This window comes from Salvelinus fontinalis, chromosome 12, assembly GCF_029448725.1.
Source record: "Salvelinus fontinalis isolate EN_2023a chromosome 12, ASM2944872v1, whole genome shotgun sequence".
Classification (NCBI taxonomy): Eukaryota; Metazoa; Chordata; class Actinopteri; order Salmoniformes; family Salmonidae; genus Salvelinus; species Salvelinus fontinalis.
Window position 1 is genome coordinate 41658799 of NC_074676.1, and position 20645 is coordinate 41679443.

General features: G+C 45.4%; 1 protein-coding gene across 5 annotated transcripts in view; it reads right to left on the reverse strand.

Moving 5' to 3' along the window:
* The window catches only part of LOC129867429 (dynamin-like 120 kDa protein, mitochondrial), an 88911-nt gene that overhangs the window by 18646 nt on the left and 49620 nt on the right, over window positions 1–20645 (reverse strand). For 3 of the 5 annotated variants that reach the window (XR_008761609.1, XR_008761610.1, XR_008761608.1), the window contains 4 exons: window positions 20145–20261; window positions 19495–19588; window positions 18454–18564; window positions 5159–5465 (listed from right to left, as the gene is read on the reverse strand). Coding sequence is in view for 2 of the 5 variants with exons in the window: in XM_055940820.1 (XP_055796795.1) it covers window positions 18454–18564; window positions 19495–19588; window positions 20145–20261 (322 nt within the window). In the remaining 3 variants the exon portion in view is untranslated. The remainder of the gene's footprint in view (window positions 1–5158; window positions 5466–18453; window positions 18565–19494; window positions 19589–20144; window positions 20262–20645) is intronic. The other 2 variants (XM_055940820.1, XM_055940821.1) reach the window with 1 other exon arrangement.

Consider the following 20645-nt stretch of genomic DNA (forward strand, 5'->3'; position numbering starts at 1 on the left):
CCTATTACAGGCTAAGTCACTGGCTTACTGGTGCTCTTCCATGCCGTCCCTAGGAGGGGTGCGTCACTTGAGTGGGTTGAGTCTCTAACGTGATCTTCCTGTCCGGGTTGGCGCCCCCCTCGGGTTCGTGCCGTGGGGGAGACCTTTGTGTGCTATACTCGGCCTTGTCTCAGGGTAGTAGGTTGTTGTTTGAAGATATCCCTCTAGTGGTGTGGGGGCTGTGCTTTGGCAAAGTGGGTGGGGCTATATTCTGCCTGTTTGGCCCTGTCTGGGGGTATAGTCAGACGGGGCCACAGTGTCTCCCGACAGCCTCCAGTCATTAGGCTGCAATAGTTTGTGTCGGGGGGGGGCTAGGGTCAGTCTGTTATATCTGGAGTATTTCTCCTGTCTTTTGTGTGTTCCCTCTCCCTCCCTCCCTCCCCTCTCCCTGAGCCACAGGACTAACTGGCCTGATGACTCCCTGCTGTCCCCAGTCTACCTGGTCGTGCTGCTGCAGTTTCAACTGTTCTGCCTGCGGCTATTGAACCCTGACCTGTTCACCGGACGTGCTACCTTGTCCCGGACCTGCTGTTTTCGACTCTCTCTCTCTCTACTGCACCTGCTGTCTCTAACTCTGAATGATTGACTATGAAAAGCCAACTGACATTTACTCCTGAGGTGCTGACCTGTGGCACCCTCTATAACCACTGATTATTATTATCTGACCCTGCTGGTCATCTATGAACGTTTGAACATCTTGGCCATGTTCTGTTATAATCTCCACCCGGTACAGTCAGAAGAGGACTGGCCACCCCTCAGAGCCTGGTTCCTCTCTAGGTTTCTGCCTTTCTAGGGAGTTTTTCCTAGCCACCGTGCTTCTACATCTGCATTGCTTGCTGTTTGGGGATTTAGTCTGGGTTTCTGTATAACACTTTGTGACATCAGCTGATGTAAAAAAGGGCTTCATAAATACATTTGATTGATTGATTGATTGATTGCGCTCTAAGCCTGTAGATGTTGTCTCAAATGGCATCCTAATCCTCTATATAGCAAACTAGGTTTGGGCGGGTCCAGATTGTCATACGGTCATACCGACCATGTGCCATCCCAGGATATTCAGAATACCAGCACAGAACACAAGGTGGGCGCTATTTCCAACGCCCACTGCCTCTGTAATCCAAAAGGTTAGCAATGCTAACAAGTACATGTAAAATGTAGCACATTGCAAAAATGTTATACAGTCTCTAGCCTAAACTATTTATTTGCAGGACAGACATCCCCAGCTCATGAATTCTACAATTAACTACAAAATGCTACACAGTTTGCTGCTCACTCAAATAGACAGCAAGGCTCTTGATCCAAGGGGGATTCTCTGCTGTTACCAAGCAAAGCTTGATTTTGAAAGAAGCTAACCACTTAGCTACACAGCTACTAAATTAGCAAAGCAAATGCACAACTGCAGAGCATTTAGCACATTTTATACAGTTAACTTATTAGTTAAGATTTCTAGCTGAAAAACAGTTAGTTGTGAATTCCATACTGTGACAGGATCACCTGGTGCGTGCTGCGCCACAGTGAGTGACTCACAAGGCTCCGGTCTCTAGTCATTGTGTAATTATAAACAAATGAAAAACTACAGTATCATTCGGAAAGAATTTAGACTCCTTGACTTTTTCCACATTTTGATACATTACAGCCTTATTCTAAAATGTATTAAATTGCTTTCCCCCCCTCATCAATCTACACACAATACCCCATTATGACAAAGTTTTTTTTTTTTTCAAACTGGTTTTGACATTTTAGCAAATTTATACAAAATAAAACTGAAAAATCACATTTACATACAGTTAAAGTCAGAAGTTTACATACACCTTAGCCAAATACATTTAAACTCAGTTTTTCACAATTCGTGACATTTAATCCTTGTAAAAATTCCCTGTCTTAAGTCAGTTAGGATCACCACCATTTTAAGAATGTGAAATGTCAGAATAATAGAAGAGAGAATGATTTATTTCAGCTTTTATTTCTTTCATCACATTCCCAGTGGGTCAGAAGTTTACATACACTCAATTAGTATTTGGTAGCAATGCCTTTAAATTGTTTAACTTGATTCAAACGTTTCGGGTAGCCTTCCACAAGCTTCCCACAATAAGTTGGGTGAATTTTGGCCCATTCCTCCTGACAGAGCTGGTGTAACCAAGTCAGGTTTGTAGGCCTCCTTGCTCGCACCCGCTTTTTCAGTTCTGCCACAAATTTTCTATAGGATTGAGGTCAGGGCTTTGTGATGGCCACTCCAATACCTTGACTTTGTTGTCCTTAATTAAGCCATTTTGCCACAACTTTGGAAGTTTGCTTGGGTTCATTTTCCATTTGCGACCAAGTTTTAACTTCCTGACTGATGTCTTGAGATGTTGCTTCAATATATCCACAATTTTCCTACCTCATGATGCCATCTATTTTGTGAAGTGCACCAGTCCCTCCTGCAGCAAAACACCACCACAACATGATGCTGCCACCCCCGTGCTTCACGATTGTGATGGTGTTCTTCGGCTTCCAAGCCTCCCCCTTTATCCTCCAAACATAACGATGGTCATTATGGCCAAACAGTTCTATTTTTATTTCATCAGGACATTTCTCCAAAAAGTACGATATTTGTCCCCATATGCAGTTGCAAACCGTAGTCTGGCATTATTATGGCGGTGTTTGGAGTAGTGGCTTCTTGCTGAGTGGCCTTTCAGGTTATGTCATTATAGGACTCGTTTTACTGTGGATATAGATACTTTTGTACCGGTTTCCTCCAGCATCTTCACAAGGATTTTTGCTGTTTTTCTGGGATTGATTTGCACTTTTCGCACCAAAGTACGTTCATCTCTAGGAGACAGAACGTGTCTCCTTCCTGAGCGGTATGACGGCTGTGTGGTCCCAGGGTGTTTATACTTGCGTACTTGTTTGTACAGATGAACGTGGTACCTTCAGGCATTTGGAAATTGTTCCCAAGGATGAACTAGACTTGTGGAGGTCTGCAATTTTTTCTCTGAGGTCTTGGCTGATTTTGTTTGATCTTCCCACGAGATGAAGCAAAGAGGCACTGAGTTTGAAGGTAGACCTTGAAATACATCCACAGGTACACCTCCAATTCTCAAACTCAAATGATGTCAATTAGCATGTCAGAAGCTTCTAAAGCCATGACATCATTTTATGGAATTTCCCAAGCTGTTTAAAGGCACAGTCAACTTAGTGTATGTAAACTTCTGACCCACTGGAATTGTGATACAGTGAATTATAAGTGAAATAATCTGTCTGTAAACAATTGTTGGAAAAATTAAGTGACATGCAAAGTAGATGTCCTAACCGACTTGCCAAAACTATAGTTTGTTAACAAGAAATTTATGGAGTGATTGAAAAACGAGTTTTAATGACTCTAACCTAAGTGTAAGTAAACTTCCGACTTCAATTGTAAGTATTTAGCCCCTTTACACAGTACTTTGGGCAGCGATTACTGCCCCGACTCTTCCTGGGTATGACACTACAAGCTTGGCACATATACATTTTCAGGTCATGATGCTGCCACCACAATGCTTCACCGTAGGGACGGTGCCAGGTTTCCTCCAGACAAGCATTAGAGAGTCCTTTAGGTGCCTTTTGGCAAACTCCAAACGGGCTGTCATGTGCCTTTTACTGAGGAGTGGCTTCTGTCTGGCCACTCTACCATAAAGGCCTGATTGGTGGATTGCTGCAGAAATGGTTGTACTTCTGGAAGGTTATCCCATTTCCACAGAGGAACTCTGGAGCTCTGTCACAGTGACCATCGGGTTCTTGGTCACCTCCGTGACCAAGGCCCTTCTCCCCCTGATTGCTCAGTTTGGCCGGGCAGCCAGCTCTAGGAAGAGTCTTGGTGGTTCCAAACTTCATCCATTTAAGAATGATGGAAGTCAGTGTTCTTGGAGACCTTCAATGCTGCAGAAATGTTTTGGTACCCTTCCCCTGATCTATGCCTTGACATAATCCTGTCTCGGATCTCTAAAGACAATTCCTTCGACCTCATGGCTTGGTTTTTGCTCTGACATGCACTGTCAACGGTGGGACCTTTTATAGACAGGTGTGTGCCTTTCCAAATGCCTTTCCAAACCAATCAAGTTGTAGAAACATCTCAAGGATGATCAATGGAAACAGGATGCACCTGAGCTCAAATTCGAGTCTCATAGCAAATGGTCTGAATACTTATGTAAATAAGGTATCTGTTTTTTTATTTGTAACATATTTGTAAACAATTCTAAAAACCTGTTTTTGCTTTGTCATTGTGGGGTATTATGTGTAGATTGATGATAGAAAAAGGCTCGATGGACGTAAAAATAAAAGATGTCTAGTTTGTGTTTGAGGCGAAGAAAAAAATACTTTGAGAAGCTCCACAGTGATGGTGAGTTAAGACAATCAGAAAAACTCAGATCCCCAGATGGGAACATTTATACAGTAGGACTACATTCGCGAGGCCAGGTAACCTAGGCCTACTTCTTCAAGTAATCAGGTGCACTTCCTTTCTCAAGATTGACAGGAGCGCTCCAAACAAAAGACAATTAATACATTTACAACTCATACATGGAATTAAATAAACAAACTTTTGTTTTGTGTAGCCTAGGTTTTTACCAAACAAACATAGAAGATTAGAAATTATGGGAATTAATGGCAAATGTACTACTGGTGATACTGGTGTGCCATCCCAGCGGCCTCTGCAATGGATTAGTCCTCTCAGAAAGGCGTGAGTCAGACAGGTGTCTTGTGTGCCATACATTTATATAATTGCCACTGCTCAACAAAAAAATAAACTCAGTCCACCAACAGCCTATCAACCAAACAATCGACTAAATGGGGTCAGCAGTAGATAGGTGACAGGTAAGGTTGTGTCCCAATAGTTTAAAAATAGCTTCCTTTGCTCTTTACTTCATTATCATGGATAAATGAAAGGACTTGATTGGTTACTTTTAACATTATTGCTTTCACCTGTTGCCTTCAGTGAACTTGGAAAAGATGAGGCAAGATGAGAGTAATGAGGCCGGTCCTGGGAAAGGCAGGGCCAACAGCCTAGCCCTTCTCCTTCTGGCTGACAGACTAAACAGTCTCCCAGAACACACCTCTCTCCCATCCACACACTCAGGCCCAGTGAGGACAGATTTACACCCACCCAGAGACTGTTGCTGCAGGGCTGTCAAACACATGTGGTGGAGCAGGATGTGTGTAGAGAGCGGAGTGGGTCACTAAAACACCAGGTGTCGGAGGGAGCGTGGACAGCCCCGGTTCCCAGCCTCAGAGAAGAAGGGGAGGGGGGAGGAAAAGAGAGAGGTGAAGGCAGGGGGATGTGACTGGGAGCGGCTGGCTGGCTGGATGGGGTGTGGAGAGCAGAGGAGGAGGAATGGAGGGCCTCTGATCCAGCTGTTGGAATGGCGGAAGCCGTTTCCTCCCCTGGCAGTCAGGGAGGGGTATAAACAGTCCTGTGTTGGTGAGAGGGTGGGAAAAACAGAGGAAGAACTGCTCAAAGAAAAGGAGGGGGGAGAAACAAAAATAGCGATGAAAGATATGGAGGGAGAAGAAGTGAGATGGAGGACTGCATGAGAGAATAAGAACATTCCGGGGGAGCAGGTACAGACTACCAAGAGTGCTACTGTGGTCTTTACACAGCATGCATGCATGCAAACACGCACACAATACCAGCACTAAGCTCACAGGAACAGCTGAAAAAGACCTGGGGTAAAAGGTGAAGAGGCGTGCTCTAGTCTGGTGTGAGTGCATGGCCGTGCTGGCGGGCGCATGCGTCTGTATACACACGCTGTGTATATAAAAAGGACTCCTCCGCCCGCCTGCCTGTCTTCCCGTCTGCCTGTGTGTGTGAGTACTGTTGTACACGTTCCCTCCATCAATGAGAGATAGAAAGAGAGAGAGCTAGAGAGTGAGTAAGAGAGCGAGAGAAAGAAAGAGCGGTTTCCCTTCCATCCAGTAACTACCAGACTCCTGGGGCTGAGTCCTGACCTGACCTAATACCTTTACGACGGGCCGTCATCTCGCCTCCACAGAAGAGGAGCGTGTAAAAACAGATCCGAGGGGATTTCAAGTACCACCGTGTTCAGTTTTACACACATACACACCTACCCACCCAGCCCGGCTAAACTGGTGGAATCTCCTGTTGAGTCTTGCAGGGGAGGGCGAAACAGCACACAGGTGTGCGAGAGGGGACAGGCTTACGTCAGAGTTTAATCTAATTTCCCAGCTGCTCCAAACATCACAAGACTTCTGTTCGTACCATGTCACATGTCTAATATCTCCATCACACAGATTAGCTCGGTATTGACTATTTACCTGGAAAAAGCATTGAATAACATGCAACGTTAACATCATAGATGGTTAACGATCATCATCAGATGATTACTGTTGGGTTATCAGAAAAGATCTGGGGTCTCAAACTCATTTTGCCTGGGGACTGCATTTGGATCGCAGACCAGTAGTTTGAGACATGACGGAGAGGAGAAATTACAAGAGCACAACCACATATTGAACAATGAGACCGATATTTCAGATATAAAATGACAGGCTGTGGTCTATCTTGGTTAGGTTATAAAAAATCTTTGGAATAACTTTCAGCGAGAGCTCAAAACGTTCTAGTTGGAGATGGAGTCCATAGTTGGACTTCCACACTTAGTCTTGTGACTGTGCGTTGAGGCTCCCCTTGGAGACAGCAGTGTCCGTCTGGTCATTTAGAGTGATTGGCTCCACTGCCCTTCTGAGACCTCCGGGGCTGCATCCCAAAATGGCTCCATTTCCCGCTATATTTTCCCCTATATGGTGCACCATTTCTGACCAGGACATGGTGCCATTTGGGACACAGCCCTCCAGCCCACTCCACACATCTAGGTCTACATCACAGACAAACAGTCACCTCCAAACTTTCAGAAAGCTAACCAGCACGCTACTCAACACTCACCATATCAAGCTGACTGACACGGACAACCTTACATGAAGTCATTGAACCCCTTTAACCAAATTAGAACGGTCCCGACTAACAAAAAACTTGGTCGACCGAAAGTCATCTGTCCTTTCGACCAATCAATTCGTAATCATTTTTAAGTCTATTGTCCATTTATAGACAGACACACCCTATGTGTTTTAATAAAATCAACTATATATCCATTGAGCTTGTCTGATGAAATATGACACAAATGACTCAAGAGGGAGCCAGAGATCAAGATAACCCGAAGAAAGAAATCCCCTGTCCCGACCATCCTCCTCCCGCTCCTACTGGCTTTCCCAGAGTCTGCCGTTACTCTCCTGAAGTTACCGGTAATAGGCTACAAGAGGAGTCTGCAACATTCTCGTGTGGAATGCCAATTTATCTTACCATTTTCTACCCATCTGCATGCCAGTTATGGTTTTCATTTGCACGTTTTCGTGGAACAGTTTCATTTCGTATCTCAAAATCATTGTCATGTGGTAAATCAAAATTCGATCCAAATGTAAATGACAAACCTAAAAAGTATATTCTATTGCCAACTATGTAAAAACATCCTATAAAGTCAACAAATAAAAACATTGCAGCCTGCAGGTAGTAAATACCCTGATAAAAATAAATATCATGTAAAATCACATTGTGCAGAGAAGCCATGCATAGCCAAACTTGAAACATTTAATCAACTACCAACTAATGTGTCCAACCAGAAGCTTATGCTTGCAACACTGTATAAAATATTCTGGACACTCAAGAGTTTCCTGCACCAGTGAGCTCAGGACAGACAGCTGTAAGCTATTTGCACAAGGGATAAGAAGAAATTATGTTTCCACTGGCATTTTTCCCTTTTCACGCTTAGTGGTTAAAAAAAGGGAGAAATGGAAAGATTTTTCAAAAACATTTGACAAACTATTGTTCATGCTTAGTGGTTATCAAAAAGGGAGAGAGATGGAAATATTTTTCAAATACATTGAGGAACTTCTGTTATTCTCAATGGATATACAAAACAGACGTTTGCTTGCTGTTTGAGGTGAAGAAAACACTACTTTGAGAAGCTCATTAGTAGTGGTGTGTTAAGCCAATCAGACATAGTAATTAGATCCCCAAATGGGCACATTTATATGCCTACAGTTGCGCGCAGGCCAGGTAGCCTCTAGGCCTAATTCTATGCGTAATCTGGTGCGCGTGATTACCCAACATTGACAGGAGTGCTCCAAATAAAGACAATTACTAAATTGACAAAACTCGTAAAATGAATGATATAAACCCAAACTTATTTCTCACAAGTGTAGCATAGGTTGTCCACTCCGACAGTGAGAACGGTAAAAGACTAGAATAATATTGTATTGAATGCAATAAGACATTAACCTAACATTATAGATTAGAAATAAATTGTAAATGTACTAGAGGTCAACCGATCATGATTTTTCAACGCCGATACCGATACCGATTATTGGAGGACCCCAAAAAAAGCCGATACTGATTAAATCGTCCGATTTTTAAATATATATTTGTAATAATGACAATTACAACAATACTGATGAACACTTATTTTACCTTAATATAATACAAAAATAAAATCAATTTACTCTCAAATAAATAATGAAACATGTTCAATTTGGTTTAAATAATGCAAAAACAAAGTGTTGGAGAAGAAAGTAAAAGTGTAATATGTGCCATGTAAAAAAGCTAAGGTTTAAGTTCCTTGCTCAGAACATATGAAAGCTGGTGGTTCCTTTTAACATGAGTCTTCAATATTCCCAGGTAAGAAGTTTTAGGTTGTAGTTATTATAGGACTATTTCTCTCTATACCATTTGTATTTCATATACCTTTGACTATTGGATGTTCTAATAGGTACTTTAGTATTGCCAGCCTAATCTCGGGATTTGATAGGCTTGAAGTCATAAACAGCGCAATGCTTGAAGCACAGCGAAGAGCTGCTGGCAAATGCAGAACAGTGCTGTTTGAATGAATGCTTACGAGCCTGCTGCTGCCTACCACCGCTCGGTCAGACTGCTCTATCAAATCATAGACTTTATTATAATATAATAACACACAGAAATACGAGCCTTAGGCCATTAACTTCTTATGGCTGAGGGCAGTATTGAGTAGCTTGGATGAATAAGGTGCCCAGAGTAAACTGCCTGCTACTCAGTCCCAGAAGCTGAGATATGCATATTATTAGTAGATTTGGATAGAAAACACTCCTGAAGTTTCTAAAACTGTTTGAATGATGTCTGTGAGTATAACAGAACTCATATGGCAGGCAAAAACCCAAGACAAAATCCAACCAGGAAGTGGGAAATCTATCCCACTTCCCTATCCAATATACAGTGTATTTTGGGTCATATTGCACTTCCTAAGGCTTCCACTAGATGTCAACAGTCGTTAGAACCTTGTTTGATGCTTCTACTGTGAAGAATGAGGGAAGGAGAGCTCTTTGAGTCAGGTGTCTGGCATGAGTTAATCACGCGCGCTCCGGTAAGAGCGATCTGCGTTCCATCACATTTCTGAAGACAAAGGAATTCTCCGGTTGAAACATTATTGAAGATTTATGTTAAAAACATCCTAAAGATTGATTCTAGACATCGTTTGACATGTTTCTACAAACTGTAATGGATTTTTAAAACTTTTCATCTGACCTGCGCGTCATCAATTTGGATTTTGGAACTAAACGCGCGAACAAAAAGGAGGTAGTTGGACATAAACTATGGACGTTATCGAACAAAACAAACATTTATTGTGTAACTGGGATTCCTGGGAGTGCATTCTGATGAAGATCAAAGGTAAGTTAATATTTATAATACTATTTCTGACTTCTGTTGAATCCACAACATGGCGGATATCTGTATGGCTTGTTTGGGCTCTGAGTGCTGTACTCAGATTATAGCATGGTGTGCTTTTTCCGTAAAGTTTTTTTGAAATCTGACACAGCGGTTGCATTAAGGAGAAGTGTATCCATGTATATTATTTGTATCTTTTATCAATGTTTATTATGAGTATTTCTGTAAATTGATGTGGCTCTCTGCAAAATCACCGGATGTTTTGGAGGCAAAACATTACTGAACATAATGCGCCAATGTAAACTAAGTTTACGAAACAAAATTACATGTATTGTGTAACATAAAGTCCTATGAGTGTCATCTGATGAAGATCAAAGGTTAGTGATTCATTTTCTCTATTTCTGCTTTTTGTGACTTCTCTCTTTGGCTGGAAAAAGGCTGTGTTTTTCTGTGACTAGGGACTGACCTAACATAATCGTTTGGTGTGCTTTCGTCGTAACGCCTTTTTGAAAATGGACACTGTGGCTGGATTTACAACAAGTTTATCTTTAAAATGGTGTAAAATACTTGCATGTTTTAGGAATTTTAATTATGAGATTTCTGTTTGAATTTGGCGCCCTGCACTTTCACTGGCTGTTGTCAACTCGATCCCGTTAACGGGATCTTATTTTGTTGTTGCTTTTTTCAGCAAATGCGCTTTTGTTAAATCATCTTCCGTTTGTCGAAGTTGGCTGTCTTTGTTAGGAACAAATAGTCTTCACACAGTTCGCAACGAGCCAAGCGGCCCAAACTGCTGCATATACCCTGACTCTGTTGCACAGAACGCAAGAGAAGTGACACAGTTTCCCTAGTTAAAAGAAATTCATGTTAGCAGGCACTATTAACTAAATATGCAGGTTTAAAAATATATACTTGTGTATTGATTTTAAGAAAGGCGTTGATGTTTATGGTTAGGTAAACATTGGTGCAACGACAGAGCTTTTTTTGCGAATGCGCTTGTTAAATCACCCGTTCGGCGAAGTAGGCTGTGATTCAATGATAAATTAACAGGCACCACATCAACTATATGCAACGCAGGACAAGCTAGAAAAACTAGTTATATAATCAACCATGTGTGGTTAACTAGTGATTATGTTCAGATTGATTGTTTTTTATAAGATACGTTTAATGCTATCTTGCACCTTACCTTGGCTCCTTGCTGCACTCGCATAACAGGTAGTCAGCCTGCCACGCAGTCTCCTCGTGGAGTGCAATGTAATCGGCAATGATCGGTGTCCAAAAATGCCGATTACCGATTGTTATGAAAACTTGAAATCGGCCCTAATTAAAATCGGCCATTCCGATTAAATCGGTTGACCTCTAAAATGTACTACATGCAATGGGGAATGGATAGACGAGCAATCAAAACGCAAATAATTCACACAATGAAGATATGAAACAATGAATGTGCACAAATTGGCGGGAGAGCCTGCATTCTGGGGAGAGAAGTGCATCGTGCAGCCACATGCCCCTTCTTGGACTGTGCCATCCCCAAACCTCCAAAATCAATTAGTTTAGTATGATGGGCGCAAAGAAGACAGGTGTCTAGTGGGCCATAAAAATATCTACACTACCGTTCAAAAGTTTGGGGTCACTTAGAAATGTCCTTGTTTTTGAAAGAAAAGCTATTTTTTTGTCCATTAAAATAACATCAAATTGATCAGAATTACACTGTAGATATTGTTAATGTTGTAAATGACTATTGTAGCTGGAAACGGCATATTTTTTATGGAATATCTACATAGGCGTACAGAGGCCCATTATCAGCAACCATCACTCCTGTGTTCCAATGGCACATTGTGTTAGCTAATCCAAGTTTATCATTTTAAAAGGTTAATTGATCATTACAAAACCCTTTTGCAATTATGTTAGCACAGTTGAAAACAGTTGTTCTGAATAAAGAAGCAATAAAACCGGCCTTCTTTAGACTAGTTGAGTATCTGGAGCATCAGCATTTGTGGGTTCGATTACAGGCTCAAAATGGCCAGAAACAAACACCTTTCTTCTGAAACTCGTCAGTCTATTCTTGTTCTGAGAAATTAATGCTATTCCATGCGAGAAATTGCAAAGAAACTGAAGATCTCGTACAACGCTGTGTACTACCACCTTCACAGAACAGAGCAAACTGGCTCTAACCAGAATAGAAACAGGAGTGGGAGGCCCCGGTGCACAACTGAGCAACAGGAAAAATACAGTGTCTAGTTTGAGAAACAAGACGCCTCACAAGTCCTCAACTGGCAGCTTCATTAAAAAGTACCCGCAAAACACCAGTCTCAACGTCAACAGTGAAGAGGCAACTCCGGGATGCTGGCCTTCTAAGCAGTGTTCCTCTGTCCAGTGTCTGTGTTCTTTTGTGTAGTTAACTAGTGATTATGTTAAGAGATGGCGTTTTCTTTGCAACTCTGCCTAGAAGGCCAGCATCCCAGAGTCGCCTCTTCTTTGGCGGCGAGGTGGCACACGGTGAAAGAGAGATGTGTATGTTGAAGGCAACACCTGAATACCTGTCTACCTAGCTGGCACCCAGGTAGGAGTGAGACATTAGCTCCTCTACAACACAACACCAATAGCTGCAGGTGGAAGGCTTTAGCAATGCAGACACCTTCACCAAACTTAGGGGGACATAACAGTCTAGTGTTAGTGTGGGGTGTGTGTGTGTGTGTGTCTTGAGTTCAAATTGACTAAACATTGACTTGTGACTTATAAGGGTGCCCTGATTGGTTTTGAGAGAGCCCAGCACCCTTATTTTTCTAACACTGTGTGTGTGTGTGTGTGTGTGTGTGTGTGTGTGTGTGTGTGTGTGTGTGTGTGTGTGTGTGTGTGTGTGTGTGTGTGTGTGTGTGTGTGTGTGTGTGTGTGTGTGTGTGTAACCAAGACAACAAGGGTCTGGCAGCAGGACTCTGGTGCTGCTTCACTAATGCACACAAATACCATTCAAAAACGATCTTTTGGTATTTATTTCATTAGTCCACTGTTGATACAGTTCCTAAATGTCAGCAGTCAAGTTGTCAAGATATTGAAGAAGCAATCTGTTATCGGAGTGTGAGAGGGCGGGCGGTATACGAGAGGGTGGGCGGGCGGTGTACGAGACGGTGTGCGGGCGGTGTACGAGACGGTGGGCGGGCGGTGTACGAGACGGTGGGCGGGCGGTGTGCGAGAGGGCGGGCGGGCAGGCGGTGTGCGAGAGGGCGGTGTGCGAGAGCACAGGCAGGTGGTGTGTGGCTCATGTGTGTGAGAGTGCGAGTGAGAGCTAGTCTGGGCTTGTCGGCAATCCACTCGGCCGCTCCACAAATTGCTGTGTTTAATCAGTAGGGCTTCTTACCAGGGAGCAGGGCTGGGAGGGTGGACATGACAGGTGGCAGGCAGCATACTGTTAGCTACTGCTGCCTGACACTCTCCCTTCCTCTCTTTCCACCTCCTCTCCTGAGAGAAGCAAGTGAAGTCTCAAGCCTCATGGAGAGACAGACAGTGTGGAAAGAGGGAGAGACAGAGAGAGAGCGTGGAAAGAGCGAGAGAGAGAGCGTGGAAAGAGCGAGAGAGAGCGTGGAAAGAGCGAGAGAGAGAGAGAGAGCGTGGAACGAGCGAGAGAGAGAGAGAGAGAGAGCGTGGAACGAGCGAGAGAGAGAGAGAGCGTGGAACGAGCGAGAGAGAGAGAGCGTGGAACGAGCGAGAGAGAGCGTGGAAAGAGCGAGAGAGAGCGTGGAAAGAGCGAGAGAGAGAGAGAGCGTGGAAAGAGCGAGAGAGAGAGAGCGTGGAAAGAGCGAGAGAGAGAGAGAGCGTGGAAAGAGCGAGAGAGAGAGAGAGCGTGGAAAGAGCGAGAGAGAGAGAGAGAGCGTGGAAAGAGCGAGAGAGAGAGAGAGCGTGGAAAGAGCGAGAGAGAGAGCGTGGAAAGAGCGAGAGAGAGAGCGTGGAAAGAGCGAGAGAGAGGGCGTGGAAAGAGCGAGAGAGAGAGCGTGGAAAGAGCGAGAGAGAGAGCGTGGAAAGAGCGAGAGAGAGCGTGGAAAGAGCGAGAGCGTGGAAAGAGCGAGAGAGCGTGGAAAGAGCGAGAGAGCGTGGAAAGAGCGAGAGAGCGTGGAAAGAGCGAGAGAGCGTGGAAAGAGCGAGAGAGAGAGAGAGAGCGTGGAAAGAGCGAGAGAGAGAGAGAGCGTGGAAAGAGCGAGAGAGAGAGAGAGAGCGTGGAAAGAGCGAGAGAGAGAGAGAGAGCGTGGAAAGAGCGAGAGAGAGCGTGGAAAGAGCGAGAGAGAGAGAGAGAGCGTGGAAAGAGCGAGAGAGAGAGAGAGCGTGGAAAGAGCGAGAGAGCGGAAAGAGCGAGAGAGCGTGGAAAGAGCGAGAGAGCGGAAAGAGCGAGAGAGCGTGGAAAGAGCGAGAGAGCGTGGAAAGAGCGAGAGAGCGTGGAAAGAGCGAGAGAGCGTGGAAAGAGCGAGAGAGCGTGGAAAGAGCGAGAGAGAGAGAGAGAGCGTGGAAAGAGCGAGAGAGAGAGAGAGCGTGGAAAGAGCGAGAGAGAGAGAGAGCGTGGAAAGAGCGAGAGAGAGAGAGAGAGAGAGCGTGGAAAGAGCGAGAGAGAGAGAGAGCGTGGAAAGAGCGAGAGAGAGAGAGAGCGTGGAAAGAGCGAGAGAGTGGAAAGAGCGAGAGAGAGAGAGAGAGAGAGAGTGTGGAAAGAGCGAGAGCGTGGAAAGAGCGAGAGAGAGAGAGAGAGCGTGGAAAGAGCGAGAGAGAGAGAGAGAGAGCGTGGAAAGAGCGAGAGAGAGAGAGAGCGTGGAAAGAGCGAGAGAGAGAGAGAGCGTGGAAAGAGAGAGAGAGAGAGAGCGTGGAAAGAGCGAGAGAGAGAGCGTGGAAAGAGCGAGAGAGAGAGCGTGGAAAGAGCGAGAGAGAGAGCGTGGAAAGAGCGAGAGAGACAGCGTGGAAAGAGAGAGAGAGAGACAGCTTGGAAAGAGAGAGAGAGAGACAGCGGAAAGAGCGAGAGAGAGAGAGAGAGAGCGGAAAGAGCGAGAGAGAGACCGCGGAAAGAGCGAGAGAGACCGCGGAAAGAGCGAGAGAGACCGCGGAAAGAGCGAGAGAGACCGCGGAAAGAGCGAGAGAGAGACCGCGTGGAAAGAGCGAGAGAGAGACCGCGTGGAAAGAGCGAGAGAGAGACCGCGTGGAAAGAGCGAGAGAGAGACCGCGTGGAAAGAGCGAGAGAGAGACAGCGTGGAAAGAGCGAGAGAGAGAGCGTGGAAAGAGTGAGAGAGAGAGCGTGGAAAGAGCGAGAGAGAGAGCGTGGAAAGAGCGAGAGAGAGACAGCGTGGAAAGAGCGAGAGAGAGACAGCGTGGAAAGAGCGAGAGAGAGACAGCGTGGAAAGAGCGAGAGAGAGAGCGTGGAAAGAGCGAGAGAGAGACAGCGTGGAAAGAGCAAGAGAGAGAGACAGCGTGGAAAGAGCAAGAGAGAGAGACAGCGTGGAAAGAGCAAGAGAGAGAGACAGCGTGGAAAGAGCAAGAGAGAGAGACAGCGTGGAAAGAGCAAGAGAGAGAGACAGCGTGGAAAGAGCGAGAGAGACAGCGTGGAAAGAGTGAGAGACCGCATCGAAAGAGCGAGAAAGACAGCGTGGAAAGAGCGAGAGACCGCATGGAAAGAGCAAGAAAGACAGCGTGGAAAGAGCGAGAAAGACAGCGTGGAAAGAGCGAGAAAGACAGCGTGGAAAGAGCGAGAGACAGACCGCGTGGAAAGAGCGAGAGAGAGAGACAGCGTGGAAAGAGCGAGAGAGAGACAGCAGGAAAGAGCGAGAGAGAGAGACAGCGTGGAAAGAGCGAGAGAGAGAGACAGCGTGGAAAGAGCGAGAGAGAGAGACAGCGTGGAAAGAGCGAGAGAGACAGACAGCGTGGAAAGAGCGCGAGAGAGACATCGTGGAAAGAGCGAGAGAGAGAGAGACAGCGTGGAAAGAGCGAGAGAGAGAGAGACAGCGTGGAAAGAGCGAGAGAGAGAGACAGCGTGGAAAGAGCGAGAGAGAGAGACAGCGTGGAAAGAGCGAGAGAGAGAGACAGCGTGGAAAGAGCGAGAGAGAGAGACAGCGTGGAAAGAGCGAGAGAGACAGACAGCGTGGAAAGAGCGCGAGAGAGAGACATCGTGGAAAGAGCGAGAGAGAGAGACAGCGTGGAAAGAGCGATAGAGAGAGAGAGAGAGCGTGGAAAGAGCGAGAGAGAGAGCGTGGAAAGAGCGAGAGAGAGAGAGACAGCGTGGAAAGAGCGAGAGAGAGAGAGACAGCGTGGAAAGAGCGAGAGAGTGAGAGAGAGAGCGTGGAAAGAGCGAGAGAGAGAGCGTGGAAAGAGCGAGAGAGAGAGAGACAGCGTGGAAAGAGCGAGAGAGAGAGAGACAGCGTGGAAAGAGCGAGAGAGAGAGAGACAGCGTGGAAAGAGCGAGAGAGAGAGACAGCGTGGAAAGAGTGAGAGATAGACAGAGTGGAAAGAGCGAGAGAGAGACAGCGTGGAAAGAGCGAGAGAGAGACAGCGTGGAAAGAGCGAAAAGAGAGGAGAGAAGAGAACGAGGATCAAGAGAAAGAACGTGTGTTTCTTGAAGGAGAGAATGTCTTTCCCAATAGAAGGCACATGTATAGGCTATAGGTAAATAAGCTACACAGAGGTCACAGTGTCTAAGAGGTCACCGCGTCCCAGCAGGAGGCCTTTTGCCTTTTCTTCGGCAGTCACTGTAAATAAGAATTTGTTCTTAACTGACTTGCCTAGTTAAATAAAGTTGAAATAAATAAAAATGAAAAAGGAGACACCCTCCTTCTGAGCAGCTGTTAATCTGTAGCAGTAACAGAAACAGGAGAGAGATCCACTCGACCCTGTCCAATGAGTGACGACTTCACCTCTTCTTCATGGTAACCATGACTACATGCAGTGGCGGATTTAGGTATGGCCTACATGGGCGGCATCTTGCCGGGGGTGGCACGGGGCAACTGCACAAAATAAATAAATGATATACAATATTCGGAATGGTGACATTTGCGTGATCGGTTTTCTATCGCTCATTTACACGTCACGTCAATGATTTCATGTCACCGTGTGAGACTGTGGGTATATTAACCTTGTCGGAGTGGGCGCCCCGATTCTAGTTTGTGAGCTAGGCAGGCTACTGCCTGGGAAGGTCTCCCACTCAGAAGTACGAGATGGGGAGGGGGGACGGAGGTAGGTTGACCTCAGGTCTCCCCACTGGAAGCCCGAGGTAGGGGGAGCGGGGATTCTATCAAATAGTGCGCCTCTAACTTTGTACAGTACTAATGTAATTAGATGTGTAATTTAGTTTGTAGTTCAATAATGTAATAATCAGGTTCTCTTCTTTATAAGTGTGTTATTCTATTTGTGTAGTATAGGATTTGTGCAATTTAGTTATATTTGTGTTTTTTGTTAGCAATAGGGTAATAGTGTAATAATTAAATGCTCTTTTTTATTTGTATTTATATACTACAATTTGTTTCTATTTGTCTTAGTAAAATTATTTTAGATATTAATGAATCTTATTTTTGTATATGTTTTTATATTTATATAGTTTTAAATGTCTGATGTATGATTATTTACAGGTGTTGTTCCAAATGTCTGAATAAAAGTGACAGTTAGTGCAGAATGGGGGGGCGCTTCACCCAGGGAGCCATACAACCTAGAACAGCCACAAACTACATGATATTGTAGTCCACATCAAGTTACTCATGCAAGCAGTAAAATTAGATTTAAAAAAGATAAAAAATACACATTATGAAACAGTGGGGACTGTGAAGCAACACAAACATAGGCACAGACACATGTATACAAACACACGATAACATACACACTAAAGACACACGTACACGTGGATTTTGTGTTATAGATATGTGGTAGTAGAGTAGGGACCCGAGGGAACACACTTCATATGTTGTGAAATCTGTTGTGAATGTCTTGTAATGTGGAACTGCCTTAATTTAGCTGGACCCCAGGAAGAGTAGTTGCTGCCTTGGCATGCAGCTAAATGGGATCCATAATAAACAAAGATAAAAAAACACCACTGCCATCTAGTGGTGTCAGGTATATTGCACTAAACACAATGTACAGTGCCATCAAATCAAAGAAAACTCACAGCCGATACAATCACATTCATTTATCTGCATAAAAAGTCTCTGTTGCTCCTCATATTATCACTATAATACAAATTATTTTCCATAATATAGGTAGTAATCTATTCACTATTATAAACTGGGCGGTTCAAACCCTGAATGCTGATTGGCTGAAAGCCAGGTACGATAAAACATTTATTTTTACTGCTCTAATTACGTTGGTAACCAGTTTATAATAGCAGTAAGGCACCTCAGGGGTTTGTGCTGTATGGCCAATATACCAAGGCTACGGGTTGTGTCCAGGCGCTCCGCGTTGCGTTGTCCCAAAGAACAGCCCTTAGCCGTGGTATATTGGCCATATATCACACCCCCTCTGAACTTATTACTTAAGTAAGGCATAAGCAGGAGGGACCAGCACAAATGTGACTGTAACGATACCATTCTGGTTAAACCCAAATGTGACTAACGATACCATTCTGGTTAAACCCAAATTGGTATAATGTAGTCTGTGTGTATACACCCAGTGTGTGTGTGTGTGTGTGTGTGTGCACCCAGTGTGTGTACCCAGTGTGTGTACCCAGTGTGTGTGTTTAGGTGACTCACTAAGGTCTTCTGCCAGCTGTACTCTGCGTCCGGTGATGAGGTGGACCTTCCTCTCGTTGTCCTCACCAAAGTCCTCTAGCACCTCCTTCACGTTCTTTTCCAGGCGCCGTACTGAGTGTGCAAATGCAAACACACACCCGGACACACCCACACAGAGACAAAACATCAGACATCAAAGATAAAGGGAACACAGACCTCCCTCCAGACAAGACAAGGCCGGCCTCCCTCCAGACAAGACAAGACAGGCCGGCCTCCAGACAGGCCGGCCTCCAGACAGACCGGCCTCCAGACAGACAAGACCGGCCTCCAGACAGACAAGACAGGCCTCCAGACAGACAAGACAGGCCTCCAGACAGACAAGACAGGCCTCCAGACAGACAAGACAGGCCTCCAGACAGACAAGACCGGCCTCCAGACAGACAAGACCGGCCTCCAGACAGACAAGACCGGCCTCCAGACAGACAAGACCGGCCTCCAGACAGACAAGACCGGCCTCCAGACAGACAAGACAGGCCTCCAGACAGACAAGACAGGCCTCCAGACAGACAAGACAGGCCTCCAGACAGACAAGACAGGCCTCCAGACAGACAAGACAGGCCTCCAGACAGACAAGACAGGCCTCCAGACAGACAAGACAGGCCTCCAGACAGACAAGACAGGCCTCCAGACAGACAAGACAGGCCTCCAGACAGACAAGACAGGCCTCCAGACAGACAAGACAGGCCCCCAGACAGACAAGACAGGCCCCCAGACAGACAAGACAGGCCTCCAGACAGACAAGACAGGCCCCCAGACAGACAAGACAGGCCCCCAGACAGACAAGACAGGCCCCCAGACAGACAAGACAGGACCCCAGACAGACAAGACAGGCCCCCAGACAGACAAGACAGGCCCCCAGACAGACAAGACAGGCCCCCAGACAGACAAGACAGGCCCCCAGACAGACAAGACAGGCCCCCAGACAGACAAGACAGGCCTCCAGACAGGGGGCTATACAGCCCTGTAACACAGCCCCAGATCTATACCCAAGTCCCAGCCTACCCTCTGTGTTGATGAGCTGCTGTCTGAGTGTGTTGGCTGTGATGAGCAGCATCCTCTGAATCCTCCAGAACAGGACTACATCATTGCACTCCAGCTGTGGTGAGAGAGAAACATGATAGTCAAGCACTGAGACAGGGCATGTATTATATTATTAAGTTACATGCAACAGTCAGAGACAACAGGAAGTACTGTAGATGGACAACTTACTACAGTTCATAAAGGGTTACAAAATTCCAATATCTTTCCCATATTTCCAAGATATTCCAAAAATCGTTCCAGAAATCTTCCAACCGGGATTTCTGGAAATACAGAACACGTTGGGAAAGTTACTGGAATTTTGCAAACCTACGTCCCTCTGAAAATCTACGTCCCTCTGAAAACCTACGTCCCTCTGAAAACCTACGTCCCTCTGAAAACCTACGTCCCTCTGAAAACCTACGTCCCTCTGAAAACCTACGTCCCTCTGAAAACCTACGTCCCTCTGAAAACCTACGTCCAAACCTACGCCCCTCTGAAAATCTACGTCCAAACCTACGTCCCTCTGAAAATCTACGTCCAAACCTACGTCCCTCTGAAAACCTACGTCCAAACCTACACCCCTCTGAAATCAGCTAACTCTGGCAGCTTACCAAAGAGCCTAGGTCCCTTACCTCCGAGTCAACAAATTGTCTCTGGTAGTAGTAGAAGCCTCGTCTACACAGGTTACAGTGATGCAGCGCCTTCTGCAGGAAGTGACGTCGGTACAGCTGGTGCCATGTGTCCTTGATCTAGAAATACAGGAAGTAAAAGAGGGAACCGGAGTGAGAGGGGCAATTTATAGGCAAAAGACGTGCAGAGCTGTGGTCGAGAGGTAACTCTTCCTGGCACGTGACATATACAACCCCAACGGAAACCGGGTTCAAAACCTGCGTCCACCTTTCCCACACCTGCTTGTCTTCCTCTCTGATTACATTACTGTCTGAAGTAAGAATAGGTATGAGTACTCAAACAGACGACGTCAAAAATCCATATTTAACTAGAGATCACATTGTTTTCAAATACTGTAAAAGTAATTGGTGGAATGTGTCTTGAAGACGACTTTCATTTGCGGGGCACAACAAAAAAGAAACCAAGGCAAGCATCACACAGTTCTTCTCCCTAAATTCCATTTC